The 27,450-nt window shown below is 41.9% G+C and overlaps 1 protein-coding gene across 2 annotated transcripts in view; it reads right to left on the bottom strand.

The window, feature by feature from the left end:
• Nucleotides 1-9,407, bottom strand: part of TACR1 (tachykinin receptor 1) — a 368,725-nt gene extending 359,318 nt beyond the window's left edge. The window contains exon 1 of one of the 2 annotated variants that reach the window (XM_089687167.1): nt 8,378-9,407. In XM_089687167.1, coding sequence (XP_089543293.1) covers nt 8,378-8,766 — 389 coding nt within the window. In that variant the 5' untranslated portion in view covers nt 8,767-9,407. The remainder of the gene's footprint in view (nt 1-8,377) is intronic. The other variant, XM_089687166.1, reaches the window with a different exon arrangement.
• Between the last annotated feature and the right edge of the window lie 18,043 nt (nt 9,408-27,450).

The raw sequence follows: 27,450 nt of genomic DNA, 5'->3' as shown, positions 1-27,450 counted from the left end.
AAGACCCGGAAGACCACGGAAAACAACTGTGGTGGATGACCGAAGAATTCATTCTCTGGTGAAGAAAACACCCTTCACAACAGTTGGCCAGATCAAGAACACTCTCCAAGAGGTAGGTGTATGTGTGTCAAAGTCGACAATCAAGAGAAGACTTCACCAGAGTGAATACAGAGGGTTCACCACAAGATGTAAACCATTGGTGAGCCTCAAAAACAGGAAGGCCAGATTAGAGTTTGCCAAACGACATCTAAAAAAGCCTTCACAGTTCTGGAACAACATCCTATGGACAGATGAGACCAAGATCAACTTGTACCAGAGTGATGGGAAGAGAAGAGTATGGAGAAGGAAAGGAACTGCTCATGATCCTAAGCATACCACCTCATCAGTGAAGCATGGTGGTGGTAGTGTCATGGCGTGGGCATGTATGGCTGCCAGTGGAACTGGCTCTCTTGTATTTATTGATGATGTGACTGCTGACAAAAGCAGCAGGATGAATTCTGAAGTGTTTCGGGCAATATTATCTGCTCATATTCAGCCAAATGCTTCACAACTCATTGGACTCCGCTTCATCGTGCAGATGGACAGTGACCCAAAGCATACTGCAAAAGCAACCAAAGAGTTTAAGGGAAAGAAGTGGAATGTTATGCAATGGCCAATCACCTGACCTGAATCCGATTGAGCATGCATTTCACTTGCTGAAGGGAAAATGCCCCAAGAACAAGCAGGAACTGAAGACAGTTGCAGTAGAAGCCTGGCAGAGCATCACCAGGGATGAAACCCAGCGTCTGGTGATGTCTATGCGTTCCAGACTTCAGGCTGTAATTGACTGCAAAGGATTTGCAACCAAGTATTAAATAGTGAAAATTTGATTTATGAATATTATTCTGTCCCATTACTTTTGGTCCCTTAACAAGTGGGAGGCACATATGCAAACTGTTGTAAATACCCTCAAATTAAAGCTGACAGTCTGCAGGGAAAGCACATCTTGTTCGTTTCATTTCAAATCCATTGTGGTGGTGTATAGAGCCAAAAATGATAGAATTGTGTTGATGTCCCAATATTTACGGACCTGACGGTAAATATGCTAGTGCAACCATTGTCAACCAGTTCCATTGAACTCTAGGGTTCTCCCAAGGTCCCTAGGGGTTCCTTGAGCTGTGGCTAAATGAACATCTATCTGACAGTGCCTACATAATTCCAGGTCCAATGCCACATAACATGACTGCAAGGGTGACATTCTGACCACCGCTGCAAGGGACACAATCTATCTGACCGCCCCCAATAAAAGGGGCATTTTCCCAATGACCCCTGATGGATTCATCTTAACAGGGGTTCCCTGAGATCTGAAAATTATTTCAAGGGTTCCACTGGGGTAAAAGGGTTGGGAAAGACTGTGCTAGTGAATCCCTCCCCCCAGACTGGAAATGCTGCTGTCCAAAGGTGTCTCTGTTGCTCCTTCCTCCAGAGTGAAGGCACCCTGATACATGAACTGTGTTACTGGCCAGATCACCAGGTGAAAACAGAGGGGAGAAAGCCTAAAAAAAGACATTTAAAGTGGTTGTAAAGGCTGAAAGTTTTTTACCTTCATGCATTCTATGCATGAAGGTAAAAAACCTTCTGTGTCCAGCAGTGCCCCCAGCCCTCTCAATACTCACCTGAGCCCCATCGCGATCCACGATGTGAATGACAGTCTCAGCTGTCTCGGGTCTCTGCCCCCTCATCGGATGAGATAGCAAATGGCTCCCACTGCTGTCAATCACAATCAGTCAGCCAATGAGGAGAGAGAGGGGGTAGGGCCTAGCCACGTGGACACATGGAACAGCGGGTGCCCCCATAGCAAGTTGCTTGCTGTGGGGGCACCCGACAGGAGAGAGGGGCCAGGAGAGCCTGCGGGGAACCTGAGAAGAGGTGGATCAGGCTGCTCTGTGAAAAACCACTACACATAACAGGTAAGTATAGACATGTTTGTTATTTTCCCCCAAAAAAATTAACCTTTAGAATCACTTTAATGCAGCCACCACATCTAATGAATGGTAAGCTGCAATAAACGACATTTTTAGTTTTGGGTTCAATACAGCTTTGAATTTCAAAACAATTTGGGGCTCTGATGCTCTGTGATTGAGTTTTAGCAGCATTTCATGTTGGTGGCAAAATCACTAGCAACAATTGCTCTTAATGCATCTCTGTGGAAAGTTGCTCAAATGGCAGAAAGAGAGTGATTTGTCGCAGAGTCTATTGGTGAGGAACTAATGTCAGCGATTAAATCAATTACAGCAATTTGTAGGAGCAATTAATCTCTGGCCCATCTGATGTTAGCCTCGGACAAGCCACAGCATTCAAATACACTGCAATTCATACAATATGCTTCTGGTTTACAAAAGAAATGATCATTTTTCCATTGTATCCAAAAATTAGCCCCAGATTTACTAACAAGGGTATTTTTAGTAATTGATTACCAGTTTCACCGCGCTTTCACATCCAGTAATGCATGGATCCATTGACATAATCACAATGCAGGTACCAGGTTTACTATACAAGGAACAAACTGAACATGTAATACTTATATCAACCCAAGCAGTTCCAGAGCTGCTAACATCTCACAGTAATTTCCAGAGAAACTATTCCTCCGGTGTATCTAAGCTGGGCACCCTTGTTCCTGCTCCTATTGACCTTGCAGTATTATCATTTGTGACAGCAGAAGCATTGGAGGAGTCACCATTGTTGCCCTTCTTCTGAACATGCTAGTTGCCTGGCTGTTTCTGGTTTCAATGCTTCCTGATCCATTGACCTGGAACAAGTATGCACCTAGTGAAGTCAGAATCCTTTATTTGCATGTCCCAGGTCAATCACTCTAACCCTAGGTTCACACCTAAGCGTCTTCCGCAGCATTTTGCATTTTACAGAAATGTACTACAGTCCATTTAACATGATTTGCTATGGGATACATTCACATCTTAGCGTTTTCACCCGGTGTGTTTTTTGAAAAGGGTCAGAGACTTTTTTTTAACTCAAAACCTTGCATTTTGGTTCTATAGACTTCCATGTAAATGCTGCAAAAACATGTAGTGCGTTTTTGCTGCGTTTTTGGTGCGTTTTGCATTTTAAATCTGCCTAACATCAAGAAATTTTATTTCAAAATGCAAAACACAAAACACATAAAAAATGCGTCAAAAACGCAGGTGCAAGAATGCAAAACGCAACACAAAATGCAATGCATAAATGGGTCAAATGCAAACTGCATAGGTGTGAATCTAGCCTAAGGGCTAGTTCACACTAGATGCAGTCCAGTGCATTTTTTTTTTTGCATCAAAAATGCATGCACAGTTAGTTCACACCAGTGCAGTCAGTTATACTCACCAGAACTGCATGTGGTGTGAACTGTAAGCAAAAACGTATCAGGAATGCATCCAGAGTGCGTTTTTGTGGTGTGAACTGGTCCCAATATATTTTAATCTGCAAGACAACCAAACAATCAACATTTTTAGAAGGAAAGGTTGGTTATCAATGGCAATATCCATACATTTCTTTTAAGGGCCAGTTCACACTGCATGCATTTCATTTGCTTTTCTTCTGCATCCAAAATGCACAGAAAGTAGGTGATATGGTTGTCAATGTCATAGTTCACATCAGTGCTTGCAGTTCCAGTGCATTCCGGTTGCAGAAAAAAAGTAGAACAGGTTGTATTTTTTCTGCACAGAACTGTATTGTAACACGGTAAACTGCATCAAAAATGCACCAGAAAGCACCAAAATGCATCAAAAATGCACTGGAATGCACATGTCCCTATTTACATTGAATAAAAAGAGAGGGGGAAAAAATGAACTGGTATGCATAAAAAATGCACTGGAATGCATCAAAAATGCATCAAAAAAGCACCAAAACGCATCAAAAACGCACATGTGGAAATGCATCTGGAGAGCATCTGGACTGCATTTCTATGGTGTGAATTGGCCCTAAGGGCTAGTTTACACTAGATGCAGTCCAGTGCGTTTTTTTCCTGCATCAAAAATACATGCACAGTATTTTCCATGTATTCCAATGGCCCTGGTTCACACCAGTGCAGTCAGTTCCAGTCACTTTCCGGTGCAGAAAGAAAAAGTAGAACCTGCTGCATTTTTTTCTGCACAGAACCATACTAGAACATAGCAAACTGCACCGGAACTGCATGTGGTGTGAACTGTAAGCAAAAACTTATCAGGAATGCATTTTTGTAGTGTGAACTGGCCGTAATATCTTTTAATCTGCATGCCAACCAAACAATCAACATTTTTAGAACAAATGGTTGGTCAACAATGGCAATCTCCATACATTTCTTTTAAGGGCCAGTTCACACTGCATGCGTTTCAGTTGCTTTTTTTCTGCATCCAAAATGCACGGAAAGTAGGTGATATGGTTCTCAGTGCCATAGTTCACATCAGTGCTTACAGTTCCAGTGCATTCCAGTTGTAGAAAAAAAAGTAGAACATGCTGCATTTTTTCTGCACAGAACTGTACTGGAATGCAGTAAAACGCATGAAAATCACACCAGAACACACCACGAACTACGTGTGGTGTGAACTTTAAGCAAAAATGTATCCAGAATGCATTTTTGTAGTGTGAACTGACCCTAATATCTTTTAATCTGCAAGACAACCAAACAATCAGCATTTTTAGAAGGAAAGGTTGGTCATCAATGGCAATCTCCATATTACATAAATATGTAATATATTTCAGCATTAAATAAATATATGATATCTTGCAGCTTACTGATCATTAGGTGTGCTGGCTGCATTTGTTTTCTCTTTCCCTCTGTTTTCACCCAGTGATCTGGCCCCGTAACACACCTCCTGTATTAAAATGCCTACACTCAGGAGGAAGGAGCAACTGAGACCCCCTCTGGACAGCAGTATTGTTAGCCTGGGAGGGGGAGGGGACTAGTATTAGATGTACTAGCAGATTTAGATACACTAATGCATTGAAGTCAAACTCCAGCTAATACTTTTTAAGCAGTTACAGCAACAGTTTGCTTCCTTTTTGGCATAAAGGGTTTACATAAATAAAAGCTGATCATTGTAAGCACCCCTGTCAGTGGTTTGTCTCAACTCTTGTAAGCACCAAGGAGCAGGACCCTCCTAACCCTCTTGTATTGAACTGTATTGTTGCTGTACTGTCTCCCGTTATATTGTAAAGCGCTGAGCAAACTGTTGGCGCTATATAAATCCTGCATAATAATAATAACCCTTGAACTGCTACATCTGCAGGACAGCTTGTTCTGTTGAAAAACAACAGACTTACTGATAGATTACCAAGTGAAAATAAAAGACAGAAAACCAGCCAGCATATCTAAGAATTGGTAATCTGCAGTATGTTTGCTTTTGGGTTTCATACCGATTTAAATATAACGTGAAATAATTTTTTCATCATTTTTAAAAGCCACTTGTCAGCAAAAGCGATGTAAAAACCTTAGATAAGCAGAGGAGCAGTTTTCTGGCACATCTGGACAGTACTGACAACCAGGGAATGCTAAAGCCTGTTGAGAGATATGTATTTGTTTGTAGCACATTGCACAATCTCATTCTGTGTCTGTTTTAGAATCATCTCACATTTTGAAATCATCAAATTGCAACTGTTTTTAAACAAAGAGATACAATTAATGACACATTTGACATGTCATGTTAGCAGCATTTTGACAGTGCATACAAGCAGCTTGGATCCCAGACTGCCAGTCACCTGATATAAACCCTCAGACCCTTCCTCAGCTGTCACTGTACAAGGCATATGTCTGTCCCAGCTCAATGCCCTAGTGTGCTAGCACTTCTGCTGTGTTCCTATGTCAGGAATCCTCCACACACACTGCTGCACCTTGCAGCTGACAGCCTGGCAAGATCATTTCCTTCCTTCAAATCAGCTCCATTTATACACCTCTCCTTCCAATGTACCCTAGGCAAAGATCACAATAAAATGCAACACTGTTACAAAAATACCTGCGAGGATATGAATACACAGGGCTGCAGAGTAAATGGATACACACGCCTGCTGTGCACTGTTCACACACACTAGTGACAACTAATTTCTAATACTTGGGAAGTTGTAAGAACTTAGGATAATCAAGGGCTCCCAGTCTAATCTGACAAATGCCCAGAGAGAAAAAGACATAGACAACACATGATTTATATATTCTACGCTTTATAATAGAAATATTGCATATAAAATATATAATATTACATAATAAACATACATTATACAAATGAATATATGATTTATGTATGACACAATCTATAATATAATAGTGCATATAATATATACAGTATAATGTAATGCATAAAATGTACAATATAATATTGAAGAACGGACATTCACAATAGATATAATTACTTACTGAGTCACAGAGGCTGATTTGTAAAGAAGTTGAGAATCTTCACTCAATAAATTGTGTAAATATTGACTTCAATTATCCAATCATGGGAAGAGCAAATTCCTGTTTACTTGTTTTATCTGCACAAGATTGGGTCTTTAAGGGGAATTTTTTTACATCATTGGATAACTGATTTGAATATTTACACAATCTATTGCGTGAAGATTCTCAACTCCTTTCTGAATTCAGTCTCTATGACCTTTTAGCTATATATATTGTATATACATACAGTACATTCCTGTGTCTCTTTAAGCATTAGATCAGACTGTGATATCTTGATTTTTCTCTTATTATACTATATCTACTGTATATTATATTACTTTTCATGGTTTAGTCCAAGGGTCTCCAAACTTTCTAAGCAAGGGGCCGGTTTAATGACCTTTAGGCTTTAGGAGGGCCAGACCGTGGCCAGTAGAAAGAGAAAATGCATTCATACAGTGTCCCATCATTGGCTTTAATGGGATGAACAATATCCCATTGCTGATATCAATGAAATGTAAAGTGCCCCATTTATGGTGTCAGAAGGAGGAATGGTGCCCCATCATTGGTGTCAGTTGGTGGAATAGTGCTGCAAGGGCCAGATAAAGGCAAGCAAAGGGCCACATCCGGATACCCAGGGCCGCAATTTGGAGACCACTGGTTTAGTCAATACATTATACAGTATATATATATATATGTATATATATATATATATATATATATATATATACACAAACACACTTTTTAATAGTCATATATGCATATACAATTAGAGATATATAGAAAGTTATAGTAACAGTATATGTATTTATGGTTTTATATATATTTAATTTTTCTTTTAAAAAAAAAAAAAAAAAATATATATATATATATATATATATATATATATATTTATATAGTCATATATGCACAGACTCCAAAATTTGGTACAACTTTGCTCAGAAACCAATCAGCTTCCAGGTTTTATTGACAAAGCTTAACTGATAAAGCTGAAGTTAGAAGCTGATTGGCTATCATGCACAGCTGCACCAGATTCTGAGTGCTCCAGTTTTAGTAAATCTCCTCCATAGGGGGTTATTAACCAAAACTGCAGACTCCTAAATCTGATGCAACTTTGTCCAGAAACCAATCAGCTTCCAGGTTTTATTGCCAAAGCTTAACTTAAAAGGCCATAGTTAGAAGCTGATTGGCTATCCTGCACAGCTGCACCTGATTCTAAGTGCACCAGTTATAGTAAATCTCCCCCATAGGGGGTTACTTACTAAAACTGGAGAGTCCAAATCTGGTGCAACTTTGCATAGAAACTTTGCATCAGCTTCCAGGTTTTATTACCAAATCATAATTGAAATTAGAAACTGATTGGCTACCATGCATAGCCGCACCTGATTCTAAGTGCACCAGTTTTAGTAAATCTCCCCCATACGGGGTTATTTACTAAAACTGGAGAGTGCAAATCAAATCTGGTGCAACTTTGCATTGAAACCAATCCACTTCCAGGTTTTATTGCCAAAGCTCAACTGATAAAGATGAAGTTAGAAGCTGATTGGCTATCCTGCACAGCTGCACCAGATTCTGAACGCTGCAGTTTTAGTAAATCTCCCCCATAGGGGGTGATTTACTAAAACTGAAGACTCCTAAATCTGGTGCAACTTTAAACCGATCAGCTTCCAGATTTTATTGCCAAAGCTTAACTTAAAAAGCCGTAGTTAGAAGCTGATTGGCTATCCTGTACAGCTGCACCAGATTCTAAGTGCACCAGTTTTAGTAAATCTCCTCCATAGGGGGTTATTTACTAAAACTGGAGAGTGCAAACTCTGGTGCAACTTTGCATTGAAACCAATCAGCTTCCAGGTTTTATTGCCAAAGCATAATTGAACAAGCTGAAATTAGAAGCTGATTGGCTACCACGCAGAGCTGCACCAGATTCTGAGTGCACCAGTTTTAGTAAATCTCCCCCATAAAGTCATAGTAGTGATAGTCATATATATAAATGTAGCGTCTCACCTGTCCAGGGCAATGGCTGTCATGGAGTATATGCTGGTGAAGACAGCAGATATAGGGAAGAAGTTATGGAACTTGCAGTAGATGAGTCCATAGTACCAGTGGTTGTGGATGGCATAGGTGAAGTTGATGACTGTGTTGAAGGCTGACATGGAGGCTTCAGCAAATGCCAGGTTTACCAGGAAATAGTTGGTGACAGTCCTCATTCTTTTGTGGGCCAGGATGATCCACATGACAATGATATTCCCAACCACAGACACAATGACAATGATGGAATAGGCTACAGACCAGAGGGCTATCTGCCAAGGCGGCTGTATAAAGGGGTTGATTCCGGTCCCATTCTCTACAGTGGAATTCTGGGCTGAATCATTCTGCGCTGAGATATTATTCATGATTGGAGTCTATCAACAGGCTGCTGAGATCCCTCCAAAAAATAAAAAAATTAAAAAAAAAAACTTTGTAGGTGCAATCAGCTGGGGGCAGTCATCACACTGGCCAGGACAAGTCCCATGGGCAGCAGGCTGGGCACCGGCATCCAAAGGAATGTGAAGATGGGGGAGAGAAGTGGTGGTGCTGCAGCAGCTTGCTGGGTGCAGGTCCAGAGAGGAGCCCAGCTGGGTGAGTGGTGCTGCAGCAGTGTGGAGTCCAGCTCCTGCCTTAGGAAGTGTGTGCTGGTGCGGCGGAGGGAAGGCGGTGCTGCAGAGCCGGTCCGGTGCTGTCCCTTCTCCTGCACTGAGTGCCTGCCGTGTGATTCATGTTTCCAGAGTTATACTATCACAGCCTGACAGGGGATTTAAAGTCATCGGGAGGGGCGGGGCATGATGACAGGGGGCGGGGCTGCTTAGCCCAGGACTGAGGCAGCCAGAGGTAGAAGCTGGGTCAGGGCAAGCTGGTATACGGAGTGCAGAGCACCGCTACGGCGTAGGGTGCAGACATAACCGGGAGCAAAGATAACCCTTTTCTCTGTGAACGCAGGCAGTGCACAGCCGGGGGAGACCTGATGAGGAGCCCCAGACTGTTTGCAGTCATCGTCTTGGCTGGGATTGGAGGGGGGGACTCAGAATTTGGTTCCAATTATAACTGCAGGGAGCGGGCTGTCATCTGCACCTGGCACCCCTCCATCACTACACACAGATCTATGGGGAGACTCTCCGATCCTCCGCATGGCTCAGATCAGGATTTGTGAGCGCCTTCATTCTCAGCCCTTCATCATTGTGTAGCAGTGGGAATGCTGTTTCAGATGACAGATAGATCACGGTGTGGATTCAGAGAAATGCATTATGAGAGAAATGACATGTGTGTGTAACAACCATAAATACTGATCATCCCCTGATGATACATGGAAGCCTTCCTCATATTCCCAAAGGATGGATTCTGTCACAGCAGGAAGATCAGGATCTCATAGAGTCCTCACTCATGCTGCTCATTTCATGCTCTAAACTTCTGTTGGTGCATGATTGTTTTTTGAAGATATTATATATATATATATATATATATATATATATATATACACACATACATTATATATATATATATAATATCTTCAAACAACAATCATGCACCAACAGAAGTTTAGAGCATGAAATAAGCAGCATGAATTTATATACACATACAAGTTCTGAAATTATTTATCTTTGTCTTATTTTTTTTGACATCACAGAAACCTGACATTTTAACAGGGGTGTGTAGACTTTTTATATCCATTGTATGTGTGTATATATATATATATATATATATATATATATATATACACACACACACACACATATATATATATATATATATATACACACACACACCCATATATATATATATATATATATATATACACACACACACACACACACACATATATATATATATACACACACCCATATATATATATATATATATATATATATATATATATACAGAATGGATATAAAAAGTCTACACACCCCTGTTAAAATGTCAGGCTTCCGTGCTGTAAAATTTGAGACAAAGATAAATAATTTCAGAGCTTTTTCCACCTTTAATGTGACCTGTAAACTGTACAACGCAATTGCAAAACAAACTGAGATCTTTTTTTTTTTGGGGGGGGGGGGTGGAGTAAAGATAATAAACTAAAATAATGTGATTGCTTAAGTGTGCATTTCCTCTTATAACTGGGGATGTAGCTGTGTTCAGAATTTAGCAGTCACTTCAAAATCATGTTAAATAGGAGTCAGTATACACCTGCCATCATTTAAAGTACAAACAGAAACAACACCTCCTGCACTCTAGGACCCAGAGTAAGGGTGGATAGATAGAAAAGGAACTTGTGGAAATTCGTCCACCAATGCATAAAAGGTTGTGCAGCTCTAAACAAGGTGGGGGGAGCCCAACCAGTACTGCAAAGTGAAACAAAAAGAAAGTACACAAACCTTACGCATTACCTCAATAAATTGTGATTTTAATAAAATTAGATATATACTCACACGCAAAGAAGTAAAACAAGCGTATAGGATCCTCAAAGGAACTTTAGAAGTGCAAAACCAGATTGAAGTGCAAAAGACTGATTTTACTGTTGTGGGTTTAGTAACACTTTAAGTGACTTTGAACATGGCATGGTTGTTGGTGCCAGATGGGCTGGTCTAAGTAATTCAAAAACTGTTGATCTACTGGGATTTTGAAGCACAACCATCTCTAGGGTTTATAGAGAATGGTCCAAAAAACCTGGTACTAGCAAGGTGTACCAAAGAAAGTGGCTGGTGAGTGTATATGTGTGTAATACAAAGAGGTTACTGCACAGTTTGAGTATACTTATAACCAGTATAATAGAAACCTTGGTCCGTTTTTTGTTTTTTTTTTACAACCATGCCATATAGAGATATAAAGGCCTAGATAGCTTCATATATACCACACATGAGATACTAAGGAGGTGTTGCTACTTACCTATAGTATACCCTTGCTTATAAAATAGGGAATGTTAGTTACCATATATTGAAATACATGTTCAAGATAGTCAAAGAGATCCGTCTCTTGTCAGTCCCTACTCTATCTTTCAGATTTGTCAACTCTTGCTAAAGTAGCTACTCTTGAGAGTGTGGACATACACTATATTGCCAAAAGTATTGGGACACCTGCCTTTACACGCACATGAAATTTAATGGCATCCTAGTCTTAGTCCACTCTGCTCTAATTCATCCCAAAAGTGTTCTATCAGGTTGAGGTCAGGACTCTGTGCAGGCCAGTCAAGTTCCTGCACCCCAAACTTATCCATGTCTTTATGGACCTTGCTTTGTGCACTGGTGCACTGTCATGTTGGAACAGGAAGGGGCCATCCCCAAAATGTTCCCACAAAGTTGGGAGCATGAAATTGTCCAAAATGTTTTGGTATGCTGACACCTTAAGAGTTCCCTTCACTGGAACTAAAGGGCCAAGCCCAATCCCTGAAAAGTAACCCCACACCATAATTCCCCCTCCACCAAACTTTTCACTTGGCACAATGCAGTCAGGCAAGTACCGTTCTTCTGGAAACTGCCAAACCCAGACATGTCCATCAGATTGCTAGACAGAGAAGCGTGAACACGTCTCTACTGCTCTTAGTAGCAAAGACATTTCACAGATGGACTTATTGCACAGGTGACAACCTATCACGGTACCACGCTTGAATTCACTGAGCTCCTGAGAGCAACCCATTCTTTCCCAAATGTTTGTAGAAGCAGTCTGCATGCCTGGGTACTTTATTTTATATACCTGTCGCCATGGAGGTGATTGGAACACCTGATTCCAATGATTTGGAGGGGTGTCCCAATACTTTTGGCAATATAGTGTACATTGCCAATACAGAGCAGACAAAGATGGTTATGAAAACAGCTCTAGATGAAAATAAAGTCATGCACAAGCTGATTGGCTACCATACACAGCTGCACCAGATTCTAAGATTCTGAGTTTTAGTAAATCTCCCCATTGTGTAAAAGCCAGTTCACACCACCATGCCATGATGTGAGTTTCTGTGCAATTCACATGCAGCTCTGTGTGTGATTTCAAGCCCATTCATTCTGCACTACTTTTTTAAACGCACTGTAACTGGATTACATAGTACAAAAGTACCATGAGATCCAGTGTGGGCAGGTATGGGCAAACACACTTTGGGGCTTGGTTACATTTTTATTGATACCCACTGCAAATCATGAAAGCAGTGCGTTTTACATGCTGAGTGAATCGCAGAGGAATTCACAGCACATTCTTGTACAATTTAGATGCAGGCATGGTGTGAACCGGCCCTAAGAGGGTGGACGGCATCAGCAGGTTAAAATAGTTATCTATGCAAGTAGCCAGGTGGATAAACAAAAAACAAAGAGCTTGAACATGTATTGCAATATATGGTAAGTAGGAATCTCCATTTTATAGCTAAGAGTTTGCTATAGGTAAGGGTAAGTGGCAACATCCTCTTAGTATCTTTCGTGCTGAATGTATGAAGCTATCTAAGACCTGAGCACTCATATCTTTATTTTTACTGCACAGCGCTGGCTGGTATTTTGTATTACATATTGATTAATTAGGTGCTCCTGATTACTTGCAGAGATAACAATTTTTACCTGCTGGTGCTGTCCAACCTCTTAATCTTTATATATAAACTGTATGAGCATTTTTTACAAGCAAATTACAGAAGGGTTACAACACATTCAGCCAGACAGTATACTTTATTTCTCCTATTAAAAAATAATCCCAGAAACTTTGTGTATCCCTGCCCTTTGTGACCTGCACTATGCAGTAGAAAGGGACATAAGGTTAGGCGGACTTTCAGCATTCTTTGCAATATAGCGCTGTCATGTTTTTTCTATAGTATTGCTGTTCAGATATGTGGTGTGATCATATGAGGATTATTTTGTGATATTTTTCATAGAGTTACTCACCACCAACAAACAGACACAAACAGAGACACCTGTACACACACACAGACATGTACATACACACACATACAGAAATATGTACATACACACACACACACACACATACAGACACATGTATACACACACAGGCACATACACACACGCATATACCCAGATACATGTACATACACAAAAATACATATGCACAGACACATGTACATACATACACAGACACATGTACATACATACACAGACACATGTACGCACATACACACAAACACACACACATGTACATGCACACACACATGTACACACACACATACATGTACATACACGCAGACACATGTACAGATACACACATGTACATACACACAGACACATGTACAATTGTACATGCATACACAGACACACACAAACATACACACACCCCCCCATAAAAAGTTGCAGTACTTTGTTGTTCACTCACAGATCCAGGTACTGCACTCTAGGGGGGGGGGGGCAGAGAGCACAGCACACACTCCTTGCTTTACTTTCACTGCGCTTAGCTATTGAGGAGTCTGACGGCTCCCAGTACCAATGACAGATCGGGCCTGAGCTCCGATTCTGCTCAGCAAGATGGCCTTGGGGGACACACTCGCCCCCACCATAATTTACACTCGCCATTGGCGAGCAGGCGAGTGGAAATTTCAAGCCCTGCATTAGCCTATTTCAGATTGCGCACAGGTGATTTTATTATTATTAAATAAGTTTGTGCTCATGTCCTAATGTGTCTTCCATATATACAACATATGAAATTCTAATGGAGTGTAAGCACATGTTAACCCTAAACATCTTAAGCTAACCCTCTGCACACTGCTATAAACCCTTACAAATTCTTAGAACTTTTGCTTAAAGTGTTAGTTAACCGCTACAGAAAAAAAATGGAAAAGTGACATAACAGAGCATACACTCTCCAACCCCCACCCCAGTCCCCACTGCACTCTGTCCTATGCTGTCAGGGCCAGTGGGGTATTTAGGTTTTGTGCTGTCCTAGGCAACACAAAGAATTGGTTCCCTTCCCAGAGTTTCGCGGTTGCTCCCCCAGCTCCCCTCACACGGCTCTTCCACCTGCCCCCCGATACCCCTTGAAGTCTCCTCATACACAGCGCCATCTGCTCCTGGTCACTGGCATGACGTAACCATACAGGAACCGTCAGCTGAAGGATGATCACAGGAAGCACAGGACAACAATCATCCCTTCAGGGCTCGCCCCCGCCCTGAGATAGAGAGAGACTCACCATCACTGCTCTCTGGAATGAAACCATTTTGAGATGTCTTCATTCCCACTGACAGCCTTCTGTTTCCTTTCAGTCCTGCTTATATCACTCACCCGGCTCCCTTCCCGCAGTCTAGCAGTCACTCCCCCAGTTCCCCTCACTCCACCTTTCCAGCTGCCACCCAACCCCGCTACCTCTCAGAGCCTCCTCACACACAGCTCCATGTGCTCCTGGTCACTGGTGCGACGTCACCACACAGGAACTGGCGGCTGAAGGCAGAGAAAAGGGAGTGCAGGACAACCAGCATCCCTTCCTCCGGGGGCCCCTGGTTAGGGCTCCTACAGCCTGTCCAGCAGCCCAGGGATTTGAAATTTCTGCTGTTCTCCCTTTGCTTTGTCACCACTTCCAGAACAGACCAAATGGATTTTGCTTGGTCATCGCCGTCACAATCAGAATCCATCTGATAGAGAAGATGGAGAACAGTGGAGATTTCAAATCCTTGGACCACTGGACCAACTTTGGGGGTGGGGAAGGTGTCTGATGTTAATTCACCTTTACATTTTTTCTGTAAGTACCCCTTTAAAATACAGGAATTCTTAGTTCCCATACATTGCAATACATGTTCAAGCTGGCCAACTGCATTTTAATGATTCCCTCTGGCCCGCCCCTACTCTATTGTGCAGATTGCCAAATTTTTCTTAACTAACAAACCTCTAAAGCTGACGTTTGGGTATGAATATTTTTGCATAGTTACACTGGTCCAGCTTGGAGTATTGTAATTATGTATATGCCATACCGGCCTGATCCCCATGGAAGCTGGAAATTACTGTATTAGACACCATTTCTATTGTGATTGCCGCTAGCTTCCAGGTCTTGTGCTGAGATTTCCTCTGAGCCTGAGGCATACAGTAAGTGCAGGATATCGCCACAAAACACTGATAGCAAAAACATAAATAAATAAATAAACAATAAAAAACAAACAAGACAACAGGGATTTTAACTATTTCCTACTCTATCCAAAACTAAAAAAAAAAATGTTTTGGCTTCCCAGTACACATTAAAACTCAACTGAAGTCACAGAAATAGTCATGGAGCCAGATAGACATTGTGCAAACAAGTTCTATTTTCATGATCTCACCTCCACTTTCCTGTAGCAGTGGTACAGGGTGCCCAGATATCACTGTGCAGTCCAGTTGGTGCCAGAAGTAGACTGTTACTCTTATTAACAGACCTGTGAAAATATAGCTATAGAGGATTGCAAACAACTCAGATTAACACAAGCCTGTTATAATTGTTTTTTTTTGTTTGTTTGTTTTTCCAAAAAAGGTTTGTTTTATTGAAATGTAAGCTTCAGGTACAAATGTTGCACAGTAACAAATAAGTGAAACAGTACAGTCATTACAGCGATTGAAATGTAATGAGACATTCAACACATAAATGCGAGGGCAGAGAAAACACAAAAACAAATTGTCAACATATTGTCAAATGTCTAGGTGAATAGTACCTCCACACTATTTGACAGTGACATATGGAGTAATATGATTGCATATCCAGCTTCTGGTAACCCTAAGGAGTCGAAAGGGAAATCTCCCCCTGTTCCTTTCCTTCAAAGCTCTCATAACCTAGTGGGGTGGATATACCATCTGATCTGGGCAGTAAGCATGTGAATACATAAGCAGTTTGGGGAGCTCATATGATTCTGGGCTTAAAGTAGACCTATTGCACTCTGGCCAATGCTGCCCCCTGATTGGTTCTATTGGTCCGATCCAACGGCAATCCACCTTCGTAGTGCTGAGGAGGAGGGGGTTGGGATTTAGGGGGGAAAGGGGAGCATGGAAACAGAAAAAGAAGTAAGGAGGAAGCAGTTTGGAATAATAGAAGGGGATCTTGTATTGGCCCTCTGAGAATTGGTCAATCCCAGTCTCTATTTACCAACCTCACCACCTCAGTCCCAATAGGGATCAGGTATCAGAGAAAAAGGCAGATCGTGAGAGCGGGGTTGGTCAAAGATGGTCTCCTGTTTAGAAGAAGAACAGTGGAATAAAGCAAGGAATGTGGTCTAAGAGGCAATAACAGTAGGTTGAAGGGTGTTTACTTGAGTTGTTGTTCTAAATCTACTTGAGGATGTTGTTATTAGTTTACGGTATCACAATAGAGTTCAGTGGATTTGAAATGAATCCAACACATCCAGGTTTTAAGAAATTTAGATGGTGAATCTTTGACCGTATGTATAAATTCCTCCATCTCCTCCATCCTGTTTATTCGTCTAAACCATTCTTTAAGCGATGGAACCAGTGATGATCCCCAATACACTGGTATACAAGCCATTGCTGCATTCACTAGGTTCATTGCTAGAGACTTATGGTAAGTTGGTCTAAGTGTAGGCGAATAGTGCAATAGATACTGGGCAGGTGAGAAATCTAGCAAATCCAAAAGTAATCTGGCCTATTATTGTGTGTACATTCAACCAGAAAGATTGGAGCATGGGGCATTCCCACCACACATGTAGGATTGTGCCCACTGCCTGGAGGCATCTCCAGCACTTGTCTGGTAGTCTCGGGTTGATTTTATGTAGCTTGTGTAGGGTTCTGTACCATTTAGATAACAGTTTATAGTTAATTTCCTGTGCCGAGACATTCACCATACCTTTATGTGCCGTATGAAATATTTGGGTCCAATTCTCAGGAGACAATTCCATTTGCAGGTCTGCAGACTATTTATGACAGGCTATACCCACATCCGTGGGTATGCAAGCATCCAGGAGAGCATGTACCGTGGATATAACATGACGTTGGGGTTTGAATTTCAAGTACAGTTTTTCAAAAGATGTCAGACCACGTGACACTTGTGTCGAGTATGGCGGAGACGCAAAAAAGTGTTGAAGCTGAAAATAAGACCATGGAGGAATTTGATTTGTTGATGGTAGTTCCGTAAAACGGTTCCTATCTCTCAATCGTCCCGCATCAAAGAATTGGTGGGCCTTAGGGGTTCATGTGGCGTGAGGTCAGGCAAAAATCTGGAAGTCATACCCGGTGAAAAGTCAGGGTTCAGTCTGAGAGGGGTCATAATTCCCAGTATCGAGGATATTTCAGTACGCATGCACGCTGCGTGAAAGGTGAGGATAGTCGGTTTGATTAGGGGGTGGGCTTTAAGCACAGTGGAAAGGTGTCTGAGGGGCAGCCACTGGATTGTCTGCAAAGGTTTGTCTGCAAAAGAGGCTTCCAGGCTGACCCAGTCTTTTAGTTTATAGTGCACATGCCAATCCACTAGTCTGGATAAGTGGCATGCCCAGTAGTATTTCATAAGGCTAGGAAAGCCTATTCCCCCTAACTGTTTTGGCCGCGTTAGATGGGTATGGCTGATAAGCGGCTGTTTCCCACACCACAGGAATTTTGGGCATATCCTTTGATAAGCCTGCAAAAATGTCTGAAGAATATATAGAAAGCGTGGGAGTACGTTCATTTTTAGGATTGCAGCTCTACCAAACCAAGAAAATATGGGTTTCTCTCAACACTGGAGATCTTCCGTAACCGTGCGTAACAGCGGAACGTAATTTTTGTTAAATAATTCAGATAAACATTTGGGTAACTGAATGCCCAAATATGTAATAGCGTCGGGTTGCCAAGAGAAAGGGAAATTATCCTTACAAAGCTTAGCCACTGACAGGTGTAGGGTGATAATCAGTGCATGAGATTTGCTGTAATTGATTTTAAAATTTGAAATGTATTGGAATAGTGAGAGGTCTTGAAGCAAGTTTGGGAGAGAGGTATGAGGATCAGATAGAAATAGCAAAATATCGTCAGTGAAAGCTGCTATTTTATATTGTTTTGATACAATCGTGATACCTTTGATATCTTCGTTCTGATGGATGCGATTGAGAAAGGGTTCGAGCGTTGAATATAGAGCAGTGGGGAAAGTGGACAACCTTGACGTATCCCATTGAATATGGAGAAGGCACTTGACAGTCCGCCGTTCACCCGAACCCTAGCTGATGGTTTAGCGTATAGAGCCATGATGAAGTTGATAAGTTGGGTTCCAAGGCCTAGTTTCTGGAGAACCAAATGCAGATAATCCCAAGCTAACCTATCGAACGCTTTTCTGCGTCTAGAGAGAGAAAGAAGCCTTTTTGTTTAGTGGTGGTGTGCCAATGATGGATGTTGATTGCCTTAATTGTGTTGTCCCTTGTTTCCCTTCCCGGGAAGAAGCCTGCTTGGTATTTGGATATTAGAGGGTGTTTTACCGTTAGAAGTCAGTTTGCCAAAATGTTTGCATAGATTTTTAAGTCCACATTGAGCAGTGAAATGGGACGATAGTTGGTTACTAAGGTGGGGTCTTTACCCGGTTTGGGGATTACTGTTATGTGGGATTCCGAAAGATGAGTCATGTCTACCCCCACATGTGCCAAAGAGTTGAAGGCTTTCAGAAAAGGCTGCACCAGGATCTCCGAGAATGTTTTGTAGTTGTGTTGTAGTTAACCGCCATGTAGCCATCAGGTCAAGGACTCTTTCCCAGTTTTAATTGTTTGACTGAGTGTTGACTGAGCATTAATGAGTTGCTTCCAGTAAAAAGGTAGTTGTCTCAGCCTGAGACTCTCTCTTACATATCGCCGCCATACTCAACAAGGTTCCTCGCAATACACATTTGTGCGCTTCCCATTGTATGAGGGGCATGGTCTCTTGTGTGTCATTGTAAGTAAAGCAATTCATCAAGCATTGTGAAATTTGGGATACGCGCACCGGGTCCGTTAACAGTGAGGAGTCAAGTCTCCAGGATTTGGTACGGTGAAGACGCACAGGAAATCTTAGCGTCATGGTAATGGTATGGTGATCTGAGAGAATCATCTCTTCAATGTTAGCAGCTTGTATATCTTTCTGTGTCAAAAGGAGATAATCTATTCTAGAATATCTTTTGTGTGGGGAGGAGAAAAAAGTATAGTCCTTTACATTAGGGTGTAGTGTGCGCCAGGAGTCATGTACCAAAAGCTCATGTAATAGAAGTTTGATTCATTTGAGGGCTTGGAAAGGTATGGAAGTAGAACCCGTTGCGGTATCCTCTAGGGGATTAAGTGCCAGGTTAAAGTCACCTCCCAGCATCAGCAAGCCTGAATTGAAGGCAGCAAGGGCTTTCGTGATCATTCCAAAGAATCCTATCTGGTTCGTGTTAGGACTATCAATATTTGCTAAGGATAGGGGTCTTTCCCACAGGGAGCCTTTAATGAAGATGTATCTACCCTCTTCGACTGCAAGAGATTTGTCAATTTGCATTGGTAGTTGTGTGGATATAAGTACAGAGACTCCTTTTGTTTTGGCTTGAGGGTTTGTAGCATGGTAGACCATAGAATATTTGTGATTCAATAGTTTGGGGATACAATCTGTGCAAAAGTGTGTTTCTTGAAAGAAAACCACATCTGCCTGCATACCAGACATTAGCCTTAAAAGTTGTGATGTTTTCTCTGGAGGATTGAGACCTTTAGCATTAATCAAGACCACTTTGAGAGTAGCTATCTTAACTGACAAGTGAAGGAGGGGACATTTCACCTAGTTGGGATGTGTTGTGACGTTCAAGCAGGGTGACAGTGTAGGTAATCTATCAAAGTATATGGAAAGGGCTAGGGAATGACCAAGCACCACAGAAACACACTAATAGAATAAAGTGCGAAGGTAAAAGGGAATGGGGTGAATTACGCTGAAGAGTGAGCGAGGCAAAGAGAAAAGGGAGGAGGGGAGAACTGTAGAGGTAATTAAGGGTGAGAGCGAATGGGCAAGGGGGAAGTGGCTACAGAGAGAAGAAATAAACTAGAGAAAGAAGAAGAGGACAAGAGGGAAGAATGAAAGGAGAAGGAAAGAAAGAGAGAGGAAAAAAAAAGGGGGGGAAGAAAGAGAGGAGTAGTAGGAAATACGAAGCGTCACCCTTCCCCCAAATCAGGCTCCCCCGGAGTCCTTATGTGGAGCAGGGGCTAAGGAAGCAAGAAAATGGCAGCCAGGGGTACGCACCAGAGGTGGGGGAGAAAGTTTACAGTGGTGGGCAGACCAGCTGTCCTACCCGTATGGGGGAACAGTCTGGATAAACGGCGCTATGTGGAGAGGTGTCAGGACGCCTTCTGGTAAGCCACCTAGTGAACCTAGTTGTAAGTCCTACAAGATGTCATGTTGTGTCCATCGGAGGGAGGAACAAAGAGCTAATAATGACGGGATATTACTTAAGTGATGGGGTCAACTGAAGGGAAGGCCCTTACAAAATGTACACATGGAGTTTAGCAAATAATCAGAGAACGGAGCGGTAAATCAAGGGGGGGGGTGTCTGTGTGAAGCCTGAAATCTAGTTCAGGAGCAGCATCAAAGCGTACAATGCCTGGAGCATGAGTGGAATTCTGCTTGACATGTTACTCATGTAAACTGTATAAACCATATAATATAGCGTGAAAACCTATATAGCGTCAGGACCGTGGAAATAAGTTTTATGTTACAGGTGGATATATCAGTACAGCTACAAATTCTTAGTATTATGGTCTATCTGATAGCCGTGTCCATGGGACTAAATTACATGTTACTATGCAAAATCGCCTATTACATTGTACTACCACCTGGGTAGACCTAATGGAGCTTGTCCACTGACATACAAAAACTGTGATGAAGTTGTTGTCTTGGCAAAAAAAACAAAAAACCTCACCCCATAGCTTTCGAGACTTATTAACGGTGTAGAAACTTATCAACATAACTGGCAGCAATGCATGAACAGTAGCTTAGTTGTCACCTGTGTCAAACTGAATGGGTGTAGCGCAGCACTTCAGAAGCTTCTTTTATCTGGTGGATGCAAAGCACTACCCCTAAGTAATGGGGTTCTGCGACTTGTGTTACTAACCCATAAATCGTGTGGAGCATTGTGCCAGCCCGTTGAGTGTTGTTTTTTTTTGTTTTGTTTTTTCCTTCCCTTGATACAATAAGCTCCATCACCCAAATCACCCCTTCAAAGAAACACAGGGCAACCAAAGAGATAAGCATACAGTAATACAAAAAGTGTATGCGAATATAACCTGAGAAGTGTTCAAGAACCCTCATAGAAGACGTCAAATGAATGAGTGCATCAAACATCATCTGAAATGAAAGATACGCTATGGCATAGTAATGATAAGTAATGTTATATAAAGTAACATCAAAGTTTCACCCAAGGAGCTATGGGCCTCTCGGGTCAAAAAGGTAAGGTAGCCAGCAGGCATAGTTCGGTAGAGGGAAACCAAAAAGTTATGATTACTAGAGAGAACGGGTTTTTGTGCTGAGTTCTGTGTATATGTGGTTCAGTAATGCCAGAGAAAACCTATGCGTGACCACTATACATTCAACCATATACTAATGTATAAAGTCCATAAAGTCCATAAAGGTAACAAGAAAGCATGGGGCAAACAGTGTCCCCGTACGGGTAAACAGTATGGCAACATCTGAGGTTAAGGGATCATCTATGCATGCCCTATACAAGAGAAAAAAACATTTTCCAAAATTTTTGTCAGTTCGCACTCAAACCATCAAAAATAATTGTCAGTTCCACGTCCAGTGAATTAATGAGTTGCAGGTGTGGATGTTTTTCTTTTAATCATGTCTAGCTTTGCGGTCAGCAGGAGAAGCTGGTTGACTGCCCTCATGAAGAGAGCGTCGGTTTGCTGGGGCCGGAGATCCCGGCCGTAGTGATCTGGGGCGCCTGGCTGCTGCAGGTCTGTATTGGACTTGCATCTCCATGTGTTCCCCATCCGGTAAAGATGGTAGGCGTAGGCCTGTGTACCAGTCTGGTATTGCAACCTCCGGGACATGAGAAGTATCACAGAATATTTGAAAGTCTTCAGGGCCTCTAAGTGAACCTGTACGGCCGACGTGGGTGGCAGTAAGGCAAAATGGGAACTTCCATCGGTAGGGAATATCTCTGGCGCGAAGAAGATCAAGTAGGGGGCACAGATCTTTTCTGGGCTGCAGGGTTATATGTGAGAGGTCTTGATATAATGTTATCTCTGCTCCATTATAGGTGATGCAGCCTCTGTTCCGTGCCCTCCGCAAAATCTCCTCTTTCAAGCGGAAGCCGATAATGTAGTATATGACATCTCTGATAGGGTCTGTTTCTCTACTTCTGGGGTGTAGTGCTCTGTGTAGGTGCTCCATTTCAACTGGTGTATCTGGCGGCCGACCCAAAAGATCATTTAGAATCACTAAAATCACATGTGGTAGTTGGGTTGGTTCTACCGTTTCCGGGACCCCTCTAATCCTTAGATTGTTGCGTCTGCCCCTATTATCTAAGTCCTCTAAATGTCTATGGATGTGAGCCATATGAACCTCTGTAATGTCCCTTACCTCATGTATCGCCGCTTCATGGTGGACCGCAGTCCCCTCCACCTCCTCCAGCCTCATGGCCACAGCTTGAATGTTAAGTTTGAGATCTGAGATGGCAGCCGACAAAGTCTCCTTAATGCCACTTCTCGCAAGTCATCCACTGAGAGGGTTTTGCATGTGGGAGCAGCTGCCATCATCCCTTTCTCATTCAATGTAGTAGCTGCTCTGGGCTGGCTCTGTGTCAGGCTTGCGGCCTGGTCTTCGCATGGCGCGTGAGCCACCGCCTCTCATGACTGTGTCCGGAACAGCTTGGGTATGTTGCGGCCAAGTTGGGTGCTTGTGTCCCGGGGGGAGGGGGAACGTGGAGTGGGTGAGTTGCGCTCCGATTTGCACATGTTCGGTGTAGCAGGTGTCCCTTGCAGGAGTAGTAGCAGTCCTCCCTGAGACGGAGCGAGCAGGTCAGGCGGCCATCTTCGTCGGCGTCCTGTTATCATTGTTACACATACATTGCTGTTTGTTTCACTTTAAATCATTTTGTACATTCCTCACACTGTAGTTAGAACATGCTCTGTATAGCTAGCCCCACCTTCCTTTCAGTGTGAATTTAGTTTTTATTCTGATTACATGTAATTGCTGGAGCTAGACATACTATGCTTTTTTGACCTAACTGATGTTCATTTGTGTAGATCTGCACAAGTTTTCAATTAAAGCCTTCTTTGATCTGCAAGATATCATTTGGATCAATTCACTATCTGCCAAACCTGCTGAGATCATAAGTTATAGTTATCTCACCACAACATGATCAGTTATACAGATCACACTTGCAATGCTTGGATGAGGAAGCAAAACACCTGTACCTTTCTCATATTTATAAAAGTAACAGATTAAGGTGATATGAAAGGCATTTTAAAAAAAAAAATACACATGTCATACTTACCTGCTCTGTGCAGTGGTTTTGCACAGAGCAGCCACGATCCTCCTCTTCTTGGGTCCCTTGTGGGGAGCAAGCAGCTGGCTATGGGGCACCCAAGCAGGCTCACTACTCAGCCACTGCTCTGGGTATCCATTCACACATGAAAGTGTGGCTCGTCCCTGCCCTGGCTTTCCTCATTTGAATGGTTGTGATTAACAGCAGTGGGAGCCAATGGCTCTCGCTGCTGTTTTAGCCAATGAGGATGGAGAGTCCCCGGAGAGCTGAGGCTCTCGTGCATATCGCTGGATTGCTGGAGTATTGAGGGGCTGGGGGGGGGGGGGATGCCACACACAGAAGTTTTTGAAAAAAAAACTTGAGCATTCACAGCCACTTTAACCTTGGTAGAAGCCATGCATCATATATAGAAGCTGTATTTCTACCGTTTCTATATATGACAGCTTCACTCTGTTGGTGCATACCTTGGAAACCAGTGATATAAGGGGAGCCCCCACCTCTTTTAAGCAAGAGGGTGAGGATAGCAATGACATCACTGACCAAATATGGCCAGTGGCCATATTTAGGTAGTGATATCACTGATATCCATGCCTCTTTACTTTAAAGGGTCAGGCAGGGCTGTCATAACCATAACGAGGCTTAGGTGGCCACCTTAGGGCATCAGGATAGCAGGGGTGAGTGGCAAAATGCATCTATACCTATGTAGACAAAAATCCTAGCACCAGCCTTTAGGACAGGGATTCCTTGTGATGTAAATGGTTCCTGGTGATGCTGCAAGTGCAAGCAATCTCGTGGCTTCCTTAGGAACCAGTGAGAGCAGGAAGCTGCCATCTATAAAAGTAGTAGAAATACTGGTTCTTTATATGATGCACGGCTCCTGCAAAACCAGGGGGCCAAATGGGCTAAAGGTTCTAGGACCAAACCACTGGCTCATCCATAATAATGATAGAATTTGTATAATTTGATTTGAGGGAAAACTGACATCTTTACATGGGTTTCATTGTTCAGACAGAATGCCATGTCTATCTTATATCATTGATCTAGAACAGCAATTCTCAATCAAGGTTCTTCCAGAAATTGTTAAGGGTTCCTTGAGCTGTGGTTAATTGATCTTATATTTGATGTCATTTGCATAGCTCGTGTCAAGATTCAACTTTTTATACTTAAGCAGCCCATAGATGGCTGATTTTCTTTCCATTCACCACAGCTGGAAGGAAAGAAAATCACTTGCTTCCCACATCAACACAGTCAGTGATTCAGGGGGAATGCCTCCCACAGCTCTATTGTGTTTTGCTGGAGGGGGGCAAGGGGCACCTTACAGGCAGGCACAACATAATTGTTACTTCTAGTGGCTATAGCTGCTGGCAGCAAAAGAATGTAAAAAAATCTGACAAACTGGTTGTACCCAAGTCGATCGATGGTTCGACTTGAGTACAATCAGCCTACTCTTAGATGGATCAAATTTCAGCCCGTCACTGCTGAACCAGCTAAATTTGGATCCGTACATGGCTGGCTTTTTAATTTTTAGGCTCTAATATCTTTGCTGAGTAACATCTATGAGCAATAAAAAATAGTTCAGAAGCCACCAACTAAGGAAGGAATAAAGCAATTTATAAGTCATAATATTCCACATGATGTTACACAATGGCATGAAATAATGATGCATTTTAGAAAACAGGAAAAATTGCTGATACAGGAAACTGAGAACTTATGGGAAACCGCAACTTTAGAAAAAATCTTGGTGTGTGATGTAATCCCTATAGGACTAATTATCGATAAGAAATTATCTTTTGATCTAGCAAATGACAAATTGCAAGATAAATGGGATTACATATTACATGCGTTTTCTATTAAAGTTATTGAGTTTATTGTAGAGCAAGAAAGATGCAATTATTAGATACAGGAGACAGCATGAAAACTCTGCTAGAAAAGCTGGAATCTTATAAGCAAAAGGAAGAGTTCATCAATTTAGAGAAAAGTATACATCATAGACTGAATAAAACAGAAGTAGAAATTAATGAGAGAAAAAAGAAGAAAATCTATAAAGAGCCAGCTCCGCCATTAGGATACCCAAGGGACAAAATTAACCACTTCAGCTTTAGAGCAATTTTTTCATTTTTTCAACATATAATTCTGCATTTTTTGCCATAAAATTACTTAAAAACCCAGAACATGTTATATTTTCTGAAAGCAGATGCCCTGTAGAATAAAAAAGATTTTTTTGTTATGCTATGCAATATTTGTGCAACTGTTTATCAAACACATATTTTCAGGAACAAATATATCAAAATGAATTTTAGTGCAAAATCCCACAAAATAGTACCCAATTTTTTGCTGAAATATAAAAGATGGGGTTGCATTAAATAAATAGATACCAAACATGTCAATCACGTGCACCTGTGATATCACAATAAACTATGGTCTTCAATAATCTCCATAGGTGATGCTTTAGGCTCCATTCACGCCAATGCATTTTTTAGTGCTTTTTGCAGTCCATTTAACATGGTTCCCTATGGAACATGTTTATATCTATGCTTTTATGAGCTGCTGTGCTTTTGGAAAGGGTCAGGGACTTTTTTAAAAGAAAAAAGCAATGTTTTTGTTACAAAAGAGTTCAATGGAAAATCTGCTGAAATGCATGGTAGTGCATTTTTGCCGCGTTTTTGTTGAGTTTTTGCTGCGTTTTGCATTTTGCGAAAAGCACTGCACAATGGTAAAAAGGCAAACTGCATAGGTGTGAATGGAGCCTGAGGGTTCATGCCACTGGACACTCCCTAGGTGCCTTTTTCCAGCAATTATTGCTCTCACTCGAATGTTTGCTGTGATAACTCACATGTGTGGCACAATCACAGTGTACATACATGTGCACACCATGTGCAAGTGTTTGGATTTGTGGGTGTGTGCTGGGCACGGGGGGGCTTCCAATTTAATTTTTTTATATATTTTAATATAATTTAATTTTTTTTTAAACTATTTTATTGGTTTATTTTTTATTTAACTTCATTGCTATCACACAGGGTTTACAGACTGTCATGTAATAACATTGAGCAAGTGACAGGTACTCTTTATGGAGACATTAGACCCCAATGTCTCCCCTGCCCTCCAAAGCAGCTAACCAAACACAGACTGTTCTCAGCTGCTTTCCTGGCTGAAACGGCTTCATTCACTGCAAGGGAATATCAATGAATGGATATTCATCGGTTGATTCCTGCTTGCCATCCTGAAGTCTGAGACCGCACTGCCTGCACTGTAAAAGGGATCAAATAACTATACAGCCAGACAGATCACTTTTGCTTTACAGCAGACAGGCAAAGAAACGGAGGACAAACTTATGGCTGCATCCATGGGCTTGTGGATCAAAGTTGTTACTAAACCCACAACAGTAAAATCAGTCTATATATGCAGCAAAGCATGCTTGTTATACTCACTGTGGAACCTAAGGGGTTAACCTTCTGCACTGTGTAAAAATGCAGTTTGATCCTGACTTCTCTGATCTTCCCCTTCTTCCAGTGTCTCCCTCATCTCCTGAAAAGACATATTGTGTGGAAACACTCTGCACATGCTCAGTTGGGTGTGTATTGCTTGAGAGGTTTTTTTTCTCTTGGGAGAGTACATGTGATCAGCACAGGGCCAATCAGCACTATCCAGACAGAGGTCGGGGTTCTGCATCCTAAATCAGAAAGAAACGTTCTACAAGTTTTAACATGTGCTCTGCTGGACACTG

This window comes from Staurois parvus, unplaced genomic scaffold, assembly GCF_062004578.1.
Source record: "Staurois parvus isolate SC_StPar_1 unplaced genomic scaffold, SC_StPar_1.0 ptg000420l, whole genome shotgun sequence".
In the NCBI taxonomy this organism is placed as follows: domain Eukaryota; kingdom Metazoa; phylum Chordata; class Amphibia; order Anura; family Ranidae; genus Staurois; species Staurois parvus.
Note: the sequence above shows the minus strand (reverse complement) of the source record. Positions and strands in the feature narration are given on the sequence as shown.